Source organism: Mirounga leonina, unplaced genomic scaffold (genome assembly GCF_011800145.1).
Source record: "Mirounga leonina isolate KUSES-001 unplaced genomic scaffold, KU_Mleo_1.0 Mir_127, whole genome shotgun sequence".
Classification (NCBI taxonomy): domain Eukaryota; kingdom Metazoa; phylum Chordata; class Mammalia; order Carnivora; family Phocidae; genus Mirounga; species Mirounga leonina.
This window is the reverse complement of record NW_023270316.1, coordinates 1,194,624-1,208,316: the sequence shown is the minus strand read 5'-3', so window position 1 is coordinate 1,208,316 and position 13,693 is coordinate 1,194,624. Positions and strand designations below refer to the sequence as shown.

General features: G+C 47.5%; 1 protein-coding gene across 1 annotated transcript in view; it reads right to left on the bottom strand.

Moving 5' to 3' along the window:
* The window catches only part of TUBGCP3 (tubulin gamma complex associated protein 3), a 75,202-nt gene that overhangs the window by 60,883 nt on the left and 626 nt on the right, over nucleotides 1–13,693 (bottom strand). Inside the window, exon 2 of the mRNA XM_035003035.1 lies at nucleotides 2,991–3,098. Coding sequence (XP_034858926.1) covers nucleotides 2,991–3,098 — 108 coding nt within the window. The remainder of the gene's footprint in view (nucleotides 1–2,990; nucleotides 3,099–13,693) is intronic.

Here is a 13,693-nt window from a genome sequence, read left to right as displayed (position 1 = left end):
TTTATGATCCTGTTTCACCCACGGTAACAGATAACCAACGTCTGAAAAGAATCCTGAGCTTAAGAATAGAAATAACTCACCAACAAATGACACTTCAGCTCTACAAATTTGGTCAATGCCTTTAATCTCTCTGACATTTGTAAAATATGGACAATATGAGGCTGGAATCAAAGTTTATGAGAAAGTTAGCCAAAGCAATAGAAATGATGGGATCTTTTAGATTCTATCTACAAATATGAATAAGCAGTCCAGTGAGGCCCACTACAACCAGTTTAACTCATTAATGACTGCCTGGAAGGAGAGATGTAAAGTAAAAATACCGTGGGAATGGTAAATTCAAAGGGCAATAACCAAAACCTTTATCGTTCATGACAGCCTGACTTGGAACCACACGTAAGCATTTCTGTGAACATGGATAGCCAATACTAGTAAACGTCTTCAGACGCCTGCCCCATAACTCACTAGTTTCCCGAAAGCCACAGTAACACGCGAGGAGCCCATGCTCTGATCCGTTCCATGAGGGATGAGGCTACACACTGGGCCCGGGCCCTGAGGGAGGAGACCCCACGCGCCAGCTGTGCACACGTGCCTCTCACAGGAACCCAGCCACCCCTGCTCCGGAAGAAGAGGCACCACCTTCACCATCTAGCTGACAGCAGCAGGACTGCTTTCTTAAAATGTCATCAGCCAAGTTCACTTAGCTCTAAATGCTCCAACTGGTTTGCAGAACGACAGTAACTGGCTTGATGGCCAATACTTTTCCATATACATCAGCTAGGAACTGGTCTTGGTATCATGTTCTGATCTTATGAACCTCATACCAGAAGTTTCATCATCCCAACCACATCTGCACTATCAAGTCATCCTATGCAGAAAGGTAAAGCAATCTTTAAAAATGTATTGTTACAAAATGCATTCAACCAAACTAATGCAATTAAAATCTAATATAACTTATTTCCTTTTAAAACATATTAAAATGTAAAACTTGCATCTAAGAATTAATGAAATACGGTAAGTCAGTGGAGACCGTTACATGAGAGGACCATCAGTAACACTCCAAAGACAGCAGCTGAGCCACCGCAGAGCCGGGGACTACGAGGGGGTGCTGACAGCAAGGGGCGCCCAACAGAAGCGATGGACACCTGGTGGGAAGAGGCAGAAGAGCGCGCTGTGTCAATACACAGCAAGCCTCCTTAAAAACGCAGAAGATCCACCCACATCAACTATGCATGGCTAAAGCTTTCTACTTAAAGGAAATCCCAAGACTTCCTTGCAATAACCACCCCAACAAGGTCACTGCCAGTCCTGTGACTCTGAGTTTAGACAAACTGTTTTCTTTAAATTCAATTAGCCAGCAAGTAGTACATTAGTCTCGGACGTAGTGTTCAATATTCACCGGTTGCATACAACACCCAGTGCTCATCACATCACGTGCCCTCCTTAATGCCCGTGACAAACTATTTTTAACTACCACACATATGCGTAATACGCTCACCAGGCGGCCTCAAGATGTAAATTTGCAAAGGGAATGGTCTGTTAATATAGTACCTCACAAATGGAGTTGTCACTAATAATCCAAAATGTAAGATATTCTGAAGTCTGAAATACAAAAATAATCTAAGATGTGACAGTCATCAGGGTTCAAGAAGAGTCATGTTCGTAATTACGTTCAGTTTTATAGACAAGAAATGTAAATAAAAATAAGATGTCAGAGGTTAATAGCAGGATAAATACTCCATCCGCGGCCCTCCCATAAATAACACACCACGCTCAGGAACACCAACGGACGGGTCATTCAGGGCTGACCGCTCACAGGCCCGACGGAGCCCAGGCGAGCCGCGCCACGGTGAGGCAGGCGAGCGCCACCGCCAGGCCAGCGGGCCGCCTCCCCTCCAGCCGGGCTCCGCGGCTCGCCGCAGGGCGCGCACAGACCGCTGGCCAGACGCAGTGAAGGACGCACCAGCGGGGGGCTGGAGGCTATGCCGCGAAGAAGGGAAGAAGGGAAGTCCTGGAAGGCGTCATCACGGGTTGGCCGACACAGTCACAGGCCAGGCCGAAGCCCATCTTGTCTGGGCAGTTAACAGCCAGGCCTTAGCAGGGAGAGCGCGCGGACCCTCGTGGCAAGGCTTGCTCTGCTGGCAGCCGAAGCGGGGCAAGAACAGCCCGGAGAGCTGTGAGGAGCAGGCCTCTGGGGAAAAACCACCCTCCGACTGGCACGGGACGAACTTTCCTACATGGATCCTTCTGTGCAAAGCCTCCCTCCCTCCGACAGTCCCGAGTACAGGGAGGCGGCAGAGCCCCACCTCACGCCATCAGAGAACAAACACATCGGCAACCCCACGCTAATGAAGGAAGAGCTTTCTGTATCAGCTGAGAATGACAACGTTCACAAGTGCTAAAGTACTAGAAGTCTGGATGTTGACAATCAATAGAAGTAATACTGAGCTGCTTACTGCCAAGAGAATGGTCTACACTATCTGGTCAAAACGTGCATAATAAATACTGCAAACCACAAGGCGCATAGGAGCTCACCTAAGCCCTTCACGTCCCTCATTCTCACATTATGCTGTTACACGGTATTTAAAACAAGCCTCGGGGCGCCTGGGTGGCTCCGCCGGTGAGGCGTCCGACTCTTGATTTCTGCCCAGGTCATGATCTCAGGGTGGTGGGACCGAGCCCCAGGTCAGGCTCCATGCTCTGCAGAGAGTCTGCTTCTCTCCCTCTCCCTCTGGCCCTCCCCTCATGCTCTCTACCTCAAATAAATAAATAAATCTTTGAAAAAAATAAAAAATAAAACAAGCCTCTTGCACTATATTCTAATAAAAGACACAGTTAAGTTGTCCATATTTTTAATATATGTTTTTATATACACGTAGCAGCCCCTGTAATTACACTGCGCCTGGGACCACACGTGTACATACGTGTGTATATATATGCACGTACACAAGTTCAAGAATCCTACACACCACACACCAAAGAAAAATACGTACGTTCTTTCTTGATTTTTTCAGCTACAAGAAATTCGTCTCTTTCAACAGTTGGGGCGAAGTTGCTGCCAATAACTCGCACAGCATACTGGAACTGCTGGGCTACGTCAGCTGCAAGGTGAACACAAGGATGCAAATTACTGCCAGTCAGGGTAAGTTCTGATCACCTCGTGTTTCCAGGGGGAGACAGTGGGCTGGGCACATCTATCTACCTCCCACCTTCCTAAGGTTTCAACTAAGGGGACAGAGGAGCTATTAAGAAACCAAAGCAAATGAATGAATAAAATACAGTTCCATAAAACAAGAAAGGGAGACAGTAACAGGCCTCCAGTCTGAAGAATCCTAGGAGACAGACAATGAGATGGGCTCATAATCATAAAAAAAGGAGCAGGGAAAGTCACAGCCCGAACACAGTCCGTGAGAAGTAGACCCGTTCCAGAGAACTCCCAAGAAGCTCCAACGCTGACTGGCGTCCACAAAAATGGAAAACCAAAGAGGGTATTGAGAATCAAAGTGAGCCAACTAACTTAACGGACCATGTTTGCACCTCGGATCGAGAGGATGGCTTAAACACAGATGTCTGCCTCCACTCCCTTCAACAACCCCACTAAACTGAGAATAAACTATTTTGTGTTTGTTTTTACAAAAGCAGAAACCCACAAGGGCAAAGAAAACAAGGCAGAAACCACACCAAAGAGAAGTCAACCAGTGTGAGAAGTTGGAAGGCAAATGGATTGGTGGGAACTGGTTCAGGACAGTGAGACTTGAAGTTCAATGTCCGCTTGGGAGGGGGGAAGGGGCACACAACACAAATACCAACAAGAAACTCAGTTCCCTCTGCAGAAGCCCAGGGAGGCTCCGGAGAAGAGGGAACTCCACAGCTCAGAAGACGTGAATGAACTGGGGCAGAAGAGGACTGGTGGGAAGTCTGGCTGGAAAACAGACTCCTGGGTCCTCTACCCCTTCCCATTCAACCCAGACAACCACGGAGGACCTCACCCAGGCAAATCATAGAGGGTCTGGCTGGGACACTAGGACAGCAAAGGACACGAAGTAAAAGCAGCAGACTGAACTTACGGATCCCAGCCCTCCTTCCCAGACACCGGGAGTCAATATCCCTACACGGTAACATTAGCAACACCCCCTACCTTCCCACTGAGGCACAATCACCCCGCAGGGTGCACCCCAACCTACACCAGGCAAAAACCATGAACAAGACGAAATCCCCAGACAGTCCCACAGGCACCATGGGCAGAAGTGCCTTTCCCGGTCATCGGAAAAATAAGCGAAGAGAAAATGAGCCAGGATGCAGACCTGAGCACCGCAACAACAAGCCAAGCCTAGCCAAGCCTAAGTGATGCTTACAGAACATGTGCTCACCAACTAAAGAATGCACATTTTTTTCAAATACACATGGAACACTCACCAGGACAGACTACACTGGGGGTCACAAAACAAACTTCATCAAATACAAAATAACTAAAATTATTCGAAGTATGCTCTCTACCAATAACAGAATTAAACCTGAAATCAGTAATGAAATGGTATCTGAAAAATCCTCAACCATCTGGAAGGCAATCAACATAATACTATATAACACAATGGCCAGACAAAGTCTCAAAGAAAATCAGAAAATATCTTGAACAGGGGCGCCTGGGTGGCTCAGTCATTAAGCGCCTGCCTTCAGCTCAAGTCACGATCCCAGAGTCCTGGGATCGAGCCCCGCATCGGGCTCCCTGCTCCACGGGAAGCCTGCTTCTCCTTCTCCCAATCCCCCTGCTTGTGTTCCCTCTCTCGCTGTGTCTGTCAAATAAATAAATAAGATCTTTAAAAAAAAAAAAAGAAAATCTTGAACTGAATGAAAATGAAAATACAACACACTAAAATATTGAGACGCAGCAGAAGCAGTGTTTAGGAAAAAATGTAGAGTATAAAATGCTTTTATTAAAAAGGAAGATGAGGGGTGCCTGGGTGGCTCAGTCATTAAGCGTCTGCCTTCGGCTCAGGTCATGATCCCAGGGTTCTGGGATTGAGCCCCACATCGGGCTCCCTGCTCCGCGGGAAGCCTGCTTCTCCCTCTCCCACTCCCCCTGCTTGTGTTCCCTCTCTCGCTGTGTCTCTCTGTGTCAAATAAATAAATTTAAAAAAAAAAAAAAAGGAAGATGGGTCTCAAGTCAATAATATCAGCTTACAGAATAAAATCTAGAAAAAGAAAAGCAAACTCAGACCATTAGGAAATAAAGACAAAAGCAAAAATCAATGAAACTTAAAACAGAAATACGAAAAACAAAATCAGTGAAACCAAAAGCTTGTTCTTAAAAAAACAAAACAAAAAAACCCATGGAATTGAGAAACATAAATTTGTGACCAAGAAAAGACAGACACAAATTTAGGAATCAAAGAGGTGATATTGCCGCTGACCCCATAGAAATTTTTGAAAATGAAGGCTAAATAACTTCTGTAGATAGCCCCTCTTCAAGGAGCTGGTATGCCGTAACACCCAGCCTATAAGTGTGGGCTGCTCGGTGTCTTCCCATTTGAGAGGAGAGCGTGGAAATGGGGAAGAGCACCAGGCGGAAGAGACATCTGACAAACACACCTCAGCCAGGTGATCAAGGTCAAGACCACAGTGGCCACTGTGATGAGCGACTTAACAGGATACACCCTGGATACTAGGTGATGAGAAGGGCACTCTGCCTCTGGGGCCTTCCTCCCAAACAGAGAGAACCACAGTCTAATCACGAGGAAAAAAAACACCAGCTAAATCCCTACTGAGACATTCTATAAAATAACTTTTAATCCTAAAAACTGTCAAGGTCATCAAAAAAGTAATAATTTTTTAAAGTCTGAGAAACTATCAGAGCCAACAGGAGCCCAAGGAGACATGACAGCTAAAGGTAACATGGTACCCTTGAAAGAACCGTACAGGAGTAAAGGGACATCAGGTAACAAGTGAGAAAATCTGAGGAAAGTATGTAGCGAATGCATCCTTAGATTCACTCACTGGAAGAATCATACCATACTAATGTAAGACGCTAATAAAGGGAAAGGTGTGGAATATAAGGGGACTCTGTATGATAGTCGCAATTTTCCTGTAAATCTGTACTCATTCTAAAATAAAGCATACTGATTCTAAACCCCATCTTTCACCAATCATGATTTATTGATCTGGAATGGGGCCATGGTATCAATATTTTCAGGGGTGCCTGGGTGGCTCAGTCGGTTAAGCAGCTGACTCTTAATTTCGGCTCAGGTCATGAACTCAGGGTCGTGAGATCAAGCCCCGAGGCGCATTCACGTTCAGCACAGAGTCTGCTTGAGATTCTCTCTCTCCTCCCTCTGCACTGCCACCCCCCACAGCTCACTCTTAAGTAAATATATAAAATCTTTTTTTAAAATTATATTTTCAGGGGCGCCTGGGTGGCTCAGTCGTTAAGCGTCTGCCTTCGGCTCAGGTCATGATCCCAGGATCCTGGGATCGAGCCCCGCATCGGGCTGCCTGCTCCGCGGGAGGCCTGCTTCTCCCTCTCCCCCTCCCCCTGCTTGTGTTCCCTCTCTCACTGTCTCTCTCTCTCTGTTGAAAAATAAATAAAATATTTAAAAAAAAAGAATTATATTTTCAAAGCTCTGTTTTAGGGGCACCTGGGTGGCTCAGTTGGTTAAGCGACTGCCTTCGGCTCAGGTCATGATCCTGGAGTCTTGGGATCGAGTCCCACATCGGGCTCCCGGCTCAGCGGGGAGCCTGCTTCTCCCTCTGACCCTCTCCCCTCTCATGCTGTCTCTCTCTCTCTCTCTCTCAAATAAATAAATAAAATCTTTAAAGCTCTGTTTTAAAAACTTTAAAGAATAAAGCAACTTAAATGTGGGGGGAAAATAGTTTCTTTGGTAAATTCAAAAAGAATCTCAGCCCACATCGTATAACATATATAAAAGTTAATTCAAATATGTCACAGTAAGCATAAAACATAAGCCTACAACACTCTTGGGGGGAAAAAAAAACAACAGAAGAAGTAGTCTTCACAAAGAAATCTTTGTGACTTGGAGTTAGACAAAGAGTTTTTACGTAAAATACCAAAATCCTGAACCATTAAAAAATGTGACACACTGGAGTCCATCCAAGATTAAACTTCTGCTCTGCAAAGGACGCTGTTAAGAGAATGAATATACTGAGAAAACATCTGCAAAACACAACAAAGGACTTGAATCAGATAAATAGAGAGAACTCTCAAAACGCAGTAAAGGGGGGAAAATCCAAAAAATCCACCCCCCCAAAAAAATCCAAAAGTTTTCAACAGACAATTCACCAAAGATGAACAGCAAAGAAACACATGACAAGATGCTCAATGAAATTCCTCATCAGGGAAACACCATTTAAAACCACAACGAGACGCCATTATTCCTCTATTGAACTGGGGCCATAAAAACAGATGGCCCCCACCCAGGCGGGGAGCTCTCTGAGCTCGGGAGCTCTTCTCACACACTGGCCAGGGAGAGTTTCTTTAAAAGCGAAGCATACGCTTTCCGTGCTGGCTAGCAATCCCACTTGTAGGTATTTACTCCACAGCTGCCATCCACCTGCAAGGAGTCTCCTCGCTAGCTTGGTCACCCAGTTCCCACTTTTGCCCCCCGAAATTATCCAAGTCAGAGTGATCTTTTTAAAACATAAATAATATCATCGCTCTGCTTGAACCCTCCGAACACACACAGAATAAAATCCAAACTCACCAGGACAGCCTACCCAACCCGGTCCCTTGCCACTTCACTAAGGCACCTCCTGCCTCTCACCTCCCAGCTGCTCTGGCTACGCACTGGCCGTGCTTTGCGGTCTTGCCAATCCTTGAGCACACGACACCTGCTTCCAGCTCAGACCTTGACCGTCTTCTCCCACATCTTCCCAGGACTCCTTCCACTACGTCACTTGGTTCTCCATTAAATGTCACCTCCTCACACGGCCTTCCTATCTCAAGCACACCCAAACACACACGCATGCAGGGCAAGCAAATAGCACAGAATGTGTTCAGGACTTGGTGAATACAAAGGGGGGAAAAAGCAGAAGAAACCAAAAGCAAAAAGAAATAATCAGAGTGTTTCTGTGGAATCCTAACATTGGCGAGTAGTTTTAATTTTCTTCCTCATACTTTTTCATACTTTTAAAGTTTTCTATGGGGTAAATATTAATTTTATAAATACATATTAAAAGTGGCATTGGGGTGCCTGGGTGGCTCAGTTGGTTATGCGTCCAACTCTTGACCTCTGGGTTGTGAGTTAGAGCCCCACATTGGGCTCCACACTGGTCATGGAGACTGCTTAAAGAAAAAAATATGTGGCAGTGGAAACTACTTGCTTACAAAGGGGTACCTGTAAAATTATTCTACTTAAAAAATACTTTTAGATTCCCATGATCCTGAGTTCTACAAAAACTAGTTTACTAACAACCTATTCAAGTACATCAGACTACTATCTCTGCTCCAAAAGTTTCATCAAGTTTTGACTTTTCTAACACTCAAACCTCCTCCACACCAGAAGCACGCTCTCCCTCTCCCCCCACCCACCCCCCCGCCCCGGTCTCTGCACAAGGCACCTGTGGTCCCGTGCAGCATCTCACCTTGGCCTCATCGGCCGCCTTCCATTTCCCCATCTCCTTGCCAACCAAGTTTGCTATCTTTCTTGCTGGTATCAAATATTTGAAAATCCATCTGCTATTTTTAAATAAAACATACCTAAGTTGCAGGGGTAGTTGCATAGAATACGGACTACTAAATTCACAGTGACAATTTTTCTCTGTTTAGTGAGCCTAACCATCGAAGATTAAAATGCGAAATATCAAACAATGTTGACTACAAATTTCTAGTTTAATACTCCCCAAATCCTATTCCCTTTCTAGAGTACAGCTAAGCTCAATCAGTAATTGGAAGAATAATTCCTAAGCAGCTACTCTGTGCTAAACACCATGGGCCCTAAGAGCAGAACAGAGCATAGTGGTTAACAAGGCAGTCTTAGTGAGAATCCGAAAAATGAGGCCAGTAACGCACAAGGTGATTAGTCTGTGGTCAGAGCTGCTCAGAAAACGAGCAGGATGCCACGACGGCAAATGACAGGGAGGACCTCGTGAAATGGGCTGCTTAGGGAAGGCCTCTCTGAGGAAGCTGCCCTCTGACAGGGAGGAGCCCGCCACGTGAAAGGACACGAGGAGATGCCCAGCGCTACTGCGTACTCTGTTTCTCAAAGGACGCCAACGCCAATGGGTCCTAAAATCCAAATCATAACAGCTAAAGTCATTCCGTTGACACCCAGGTGAGGAGTTCCAGGCTGTAGCTCTTTAATGACTGGCTCAGTCCAAGATTTAAAAAAAGAGTATTCAGGGCGCCTGGGTGGCTCAGTCGTTAAGCGCCTGCCTTCAGCTCAGGTCATGATCCCAGGGTCCTGGGATCGAGCCCCACATCGGGCTCCCTGCTCCGCGGGAAGCCTGCTTCTCCCTCTCCCACTCCCCCTGCTTGTGTTCCCTCTCTCACTGTGTCTCTCTGTTAAATAAATAAATAAAAATCTTTAAAAAAAAAAAAAAGGGTATTCAACTTTTTTTTTTTTTTTACCACAAAACACCCGAGGAACGCATTCTGTCCCCACCTCCAACCTGCCGTATGTGTCCAGAGCCCGGAAGGGAAGCCAGTGCTCTGCTGCCCAGCCTCTAAGATCTCTCCAAGGAGAACCGGGCACCGGCAGATTCAAGGACACAGCATCAGACGAGTACCAGAGAGCAGACACTGTGCCAATCGCGCGCGCACACACACACACACTCTGAAACAAGCAGGTGTTCAGAACAACCAGGTGAGGACGGAGGCGAGAGGCCGCACCACGGGCAGGACTAGCACTGTGCTGCCTTCACTCAGCACACAGGCAAGTAAGGTGGCAGATGCTACACAGAACAGGAAGGAATTAATTCAAGACATCAGGTTCTGGAACCAGAGATGTGGGTTCCTATCTCGGCCCTGCAATTCACTAGCTCGGTGACAGCGAGCAAACTACGTACTCTCTGCACATCTGTCTCCTCAGCTACAAGGTGAGGGCAGTAAGTTCTCCAACCTTCCAGCATCACCGGGAGCTAAATCCACTAGCTCACGGTGCAAGCACAGTGTCTGGCAAGTACTTGGAAAATGTTAGCTATTTTTATTATTATTATTAATCTGAAAATGTCATTTCAATGCATGTTATGTCTACCACAGCCATTAAAACCATAACGCAACAAAGCACCCAGCTTTTAACTTCTCAGCAAGATAATTTGGTCTTCATCTTGTAGATTACACGTAGGAAACAAATGAATTCTCTTCACCTGGTGTGATGAGATTTCTTCTCCAGAAAGGACCGTCTGGCAGCAGCGCAGAAGAGGGGCTGGAAGAGGTACGACACCAGGGCAAGAAATGCACTGGGACTGCATGGTCTCAATCGCGAAGGCTCCAAGAGCCCTTAGATGTGGGACCAAGAGTTTTTAAACGACCGCTGCCTTTTAGATCCCAAAAAGGTTCCACGCACACTCAGATCAAAGAAAACCAAACGCAGAGATGCACGAAAGCCTCGCGGCTCCGGGGAGTGCAAACGCTGCAGCTGTGAGCTCTCGAGGGTGTCCCGAGGTGGCCGGGGACAGACAGTGAACTGACTGGTGAGGCCGGCGTCTGTGCCTCGCTGCTCCTTCTCATGCAGACAGCGCAGCTGTCCTCCAGGCCGGGACGACGCGCCGGCGAGAGCACAGGGGAGTGGAGCTCTGGAGCCAGCCAGGCCGCGTCCCTCCAGATGCGGGTCACAGGGACGGCATGCCAGTGTGGCAAGTACCAAGCTCCCACCGACCCCTACAGAATCAGAATCTCTGCAGACGGGGCCCACAAGATTCATTCTGAGTAAGCACCCCATGTGAACTATACAAAGTGACAAGGTGCGAAGACCTAGACACAGTAAGATACACCACAGACACAACAGATCCGCTGCTGGGCCGCCAGTGACGCCCACCGCCACCCTGCTATCTGGTTCTCCCCGACCACAGGGGATCCAATGCATGGCTCCAGCTGAATGAAAAGCAACGCTCCAGGACAAAAACAAAAACAAAAAACATTGCTCTAGATCTGTGGTTCTCAAACTGTTTGGTCTCAGGGCCCCTTTACACTCTTAGGATTGAGGATCCTTAAAAGGATTTGTTTATTTATATAGGTTAAATCTATCCATATTTACTATATTAGAAATTTAAACCAAGATTTTTATATATTAATTCATTTTAAAATAACAGTAAGCCCACTAAGCACAACTTTAAAATGAAGCCTAAAACTCTGAAATTTCAATATGTTAACAGGCATTTAGTGCACATTTCAACATACATTTAACATAAGTCTTAATGTCTAGTTAATATACATTGATTTCTCCAAGTATATATAATCAAGGGAAGACCATAACTTATTGGGAACTTCATCAAGAGTTCCTCACCATTTTTGGAAAATCATGACACTAACAGCAGTACCACTTGAGGTTCAAGAACCAGCAAGACGAGACTCCTTCCTCTGCACTGCGGCTCAGGACACACTCCCAGCCCTGCTACAGATCAGGGCGATCATCTTAATTCAATGCACCATGTACTGTCGTCATACCTAAGCATTTATGTTGAAATACTTACCAAATAAAAGCTCCTGTTTTTGTTATCTCTTGTCAGAAAAAGGATTACGAAGTATGGAAAGGAAAGTTGCCCCTGACAGAGGTGAAACTGTAATATCAAGAACACTGTCTCCAAGGACAGAAATGACTGTCCAAAGATATAATAAGTAAAATGTGCTCTGGGAGAGAGGCAGGGATAGAGAGAGAATTTTCCAGTCACTGGCTGGCAGTATGCATTTCAAGCAAATTCTCAGGCTGGAAAGGCTGAGAAATAATGGTTATACTAACTTTATAAAAATGTCAAATACCAATACAGTTAGGTGCTTTGTTTCTGAGGGTCCCTTCAAGCCAACTATTAAAATTTTAAATACTTTATGAAAAACTGATTCATATGAAACTCGTGTTAAAACTAACAAGGGGCGCCTGGGTGGCTCAGTTAGTTAAGCGTCCAACTCTTGATTTCAGCTCAGGGCTCAGGTCATGATCTCAGGGTCCTGCGATGGAGCTCCACATCAGGAGCAGGGAGCCCGCTTAAGATTCTCTTCCTCTCTCTCTTGCCCCTTCCCCTGCTCCCCCAGCTCGCTCGCTCACTCACTCTCTCTTTCTCTCTCTCAAAAAACAAAAGTAACAAGTATCGGGGAGCCCTGCTGGCTCAGTCATAGAGCATGCAACTCTCAATCTCAGGGTCATGAGTTCAAGCCCCACATCAGCGGAGAGCTTACATTAAAAAAAAAAAAGTTACAAGTGTCAATTATTCCTCAATACCACAGCACTGAAAAAGCAATATTACAAAAGTATAAGGCCAGTTGTGACATGACATTAAAAAAGGATTAACCAAATGTGCTTTAATCTCCTGGAAGGGATCAAACAGTCAGTCAGTCAAAAGGAGCCTCAATTTTTTTGAGAAACGTCATGCTACCTCACAATGAATGCCCTTCAAGGTCCATCTGTGGCAACGGGAACAGACGATTGTGTGCTTTGTCCCCGGAGGAAGACTGAGGACCCGCCGGTATAATGAAAACACTGATGTTGGAGCTTCGCTCTCTCCGTCCCTCTCCCCAGAACCCTTCCTTCCCCGATGCTCCCAGGGCCCCCTCACTGCCTCCGGCTCTGGTCAAACATCTCAGGGGCCTTCCCTCGCCTCTGCCCCCGCGTCACCCACTCTATTTTCATTACAGCATCTGCCACTCACGTACGTTCGCCTATCTTACCACGTCTCCTCCACCAGAAGGCACATTTCCCTGCGGAACGACTGGTCTGTGTTTGTCTGCATCACCAGCCCGCAGCTTAGTGCCTAGGGGTGGCGAGCCCAGAGATTTGCTGGATGAATAAAGTGGCAGAGTTACGCTTCATAAAACGTCGCAAGGACGGTGTGAAGGTGGGGTCACTCCATACGCCAGGAAAAGCCCGCCTTTATCCCTTTACCCTTACCACAGACCATCAAATAAGTTGTGTACCTGCCATGAACCACGGAAGATCCAAATTTAGCCTCGATATTTTAAAAGCAATTCTGTTTGGCGCCTTCCAGCAAAAACGGCACAACTTCTTGGCCACACTGCGGTGCAGAAGGAACAGTAACCCCTCCACGGCGCATCCCCAGCTCACCGCTGCCGCCAAAGCAAACACCCGGAGAGGCCGGGCTGCCATTTCTTAAAGCACCGCGACCCCGTAATGTCTTTACACACGGTCCAGGGCGGGGTCTGGGAAGCAGTGTCTGCAGGGCGAAGCCCCAGCAGCAGCGTTACGGGAAGGGCAACCCAAGGGCCTCGGGAGAGAGGCGTGGCCGAACAGGCGCGCCCTCCCCCCCGCATCCCACTCGGAGCCGCCAGAGCCTCCCCAGGGGCGGCGAGGGTGACGCCCGGCCGCCGCCGGCCACCCCCTCGCCCGGCCACCGCTCCGCCGGCGCCCGAGAGGGTGCACGCGCCTGCGAGCCGCCGGCCCCGGCTTCGCCCCAGAGCGCGGCGCGCGGCAGCAGTGACTCAGCCCCGCCAGGCCCGGCCTCCGCCCCGGCGGCTGCAGCTCTCCGCAGGCGGCGGCGCCGCGCCCCCCGCGCCCCCCGCGCCCCCCGCGCCCCC